The following is a 1,914-nucleotide window of genomic DNA, read 5'->3' on the forward strand; positions in this document are numbered from 1 at the left end:
TGTCTTTACAAAAATTGAGCTCAAAGATCAATGACCCAATGGAAACACAAAACCGGATAAGAAACCCAGTCTTCACAAGATCGAACTTTCTTTTCCGGTTGAGATCATGAACAGATGAATGACGGAGAGTCATTATTACCTACGTGTCATTCTGTCATTCGATGACGTGGTAAAAAGTTGTAGATTGTTTTTTTCCTACTCTTATTGTCCCACGTCGGATTCTGGAATTTAGCTGAAAGATATTTCCTTATTTATTTTATTTTGTAACAAGGAAAGATATATTATTCCAGTTGACCTTGGAAAGATATATTATTCCAGTTGACCTTACAAAATCTCATATATACTATTTTTAAAAAAATTACCAGATCACTAAACTCCCACTTAACCACATTAATCCACTGAGACAAGGACTTTTTAAAATCCTACGTTGAAGGTAAACTCTAGAGAACTATTTAATTTGGGAAATTGAAGATTGTATTATTTGGTATGAATATTTGAAATGATTCTTAATTGTTGTTAATATAAATGTTATGTTGCATGTGTGGAGGAAGGATGGGTGGACAAAACATGTAAGATATGCAAAACGGACATAAATGGCGAGGCAAAACAATAGGACATGTCTTCAAAATCCCTTCAAAATGAGATATGTTGAAACCTCGGAGGTGTGAGGATTACCAACTGTTTAGAAAGTGTTCTAGTCATCAAGTTTGTACTGAAAGGTCCACGTCTTGAATGTTTGTTATAAATATAAGTACACAACAATATATTGATAAAAACACGGATCACAATTCACAATGCTATAAGAACATAGTTTAACTTTATATTAATAAGAAACAAAATGCTTTTTTTTTTTATCTCAAGAAACAAAATGCTAGATGCAAATTAAACGACAATAACTTTTTTTTTTTTTTAACAAAAATAACTTGACACCAACGAAAATAAAAACCATTCCTTTCCAGCTCATCTCCACCAGAAATCTCACGGCCCTCTTCATCACATTCCAGCATATATCTTCTAGAAAAGCCTTCCTTGAACCACTCCATTACTTAAGCAAGAAGGAACTGGAAGCAGCTCAAGCGGTGGAGCCCCAAGACTTTGTCTAACAAACTCATGACTCATGAGCTCCTCCGCAGTGGCTCTAGCCCCCGGGTTCCGTTCACTACATCTTCTCACAAAGTCCAAAGTCATTTGCGATAGAGTCCTCGGAACGTAATCGCTCCTTCCTCTTATAGTAACCCCCATCATTTCCATCACCATGGTACCTAAGGACCAGATATCAACCGCCGACGAGATCACTCCACGTGGCCCGACCGCCTCAGGAGCCAAATACTCCGGATTATCCTCGAACAAAGACTCATTCACTGGATCAGGTCCATTGGGTTCCTTAGCCGAACCGAAGTCACCAAGTTTGAGCTCGCAAAGATCTTCCTGAGCATAGCTCGGGAAGATGAGTATGTTCTCTGGCTTGAGATCACAATGGACATAACCTTGTTGGTGAAGATCCCTGAGCCCTTCAAGAACCTGGAAAATGCAATAACCGATGACGTTCTCCGGTAATGTCCCACCGGCTTTGGTCAGCATGTCTTTGAGTGAACCATGTGGTGCGACTTCCATGTGAATGGAACAGACTTTCACGTTGAATGGCATGGTTTCGTAGGAGACAGCAGGGCTCGTGGCTCTCACGGTGTTGAAATTGATTGAAAAGAAGCGATCCATGATCCTTACTTCTTTCTCGAGATCCTCTGAGTATTTGAGGAAAGATGTTTTCTTAGCCATGAGTAGTCCATCGTTGTTTCGAACCAGGGTGACATAGCCATAGTTTCCTTGCCCGAGAAAGCCTAGTTTTGGTAATGGAGTCTCGTCTAAAAACCACGAACCATACGACATGTTTAGAGTAATGGAGTCTCGTCTAAA

At 39.6% G+C, this 1,914-nt stretch overlaps 1 protein-coding gene across 1 annotated transcript; it reads right to left on the reverse strand.

Annotated features, from left to right (window-relative positions):
• Positions 1 to 989: 989 nt before the first annotated feature.
• LOC106338590 (maternal embryonic leucine zipper kinase-like) lies at positions 990 to 1,887 on the reverse strand. Its single transcript, XM_013777530.1, has 2 exons — positions 1,566 to 1,887; positions 990 to 1,460 (listed from the first exon to the last, which is right to left on the reverse strand). Exons 1-2 carry the CDS (start codon positions 1,885 to 1,887, stop codon positions 1,015 to 1,017), a joined length of 768 nt encoding a protein of 255 aa, XP_013632984.1. The 3' UTR covers positions 990 to 1,014.
• Between the last annotated feature and the right edge of the window lie 27 nt (positions 1,888 to 1,914).

This window comes from Brassica oleracea, chromosome C4 (genome assembly GCF_000695525.1).
Source record: "Brassica oleracea var. oleracea cultivar TO1000 chromosome C4, BOL, whole genome shotgun sequence".
Taxonomy (NCBI): domain Eukaryota; kingdom Viridiplantae; phylum Streptophyta; class Magnoliopsida; order Brassicales; family Brassicaceae; genus Brassica; species Brassica oleracea.

Excerpts from the sequence above, each read along its gene's own strand:
- LOC106338590 (XM_013777530.1), bottom strand. The coding sequence starts at position 1,887 with ATGTCGTATGGTTCGTGGTTTTTAGACGAGACTCCATTACCAAAACTA. Across the intron at positions 1,461-1,565 it reads AGACATGCTGACCAAAGCCG|AGAACATACTCATCTTCCCG; the intron begins GTGGGACATTAC and ends ATCTCAAGCCAG.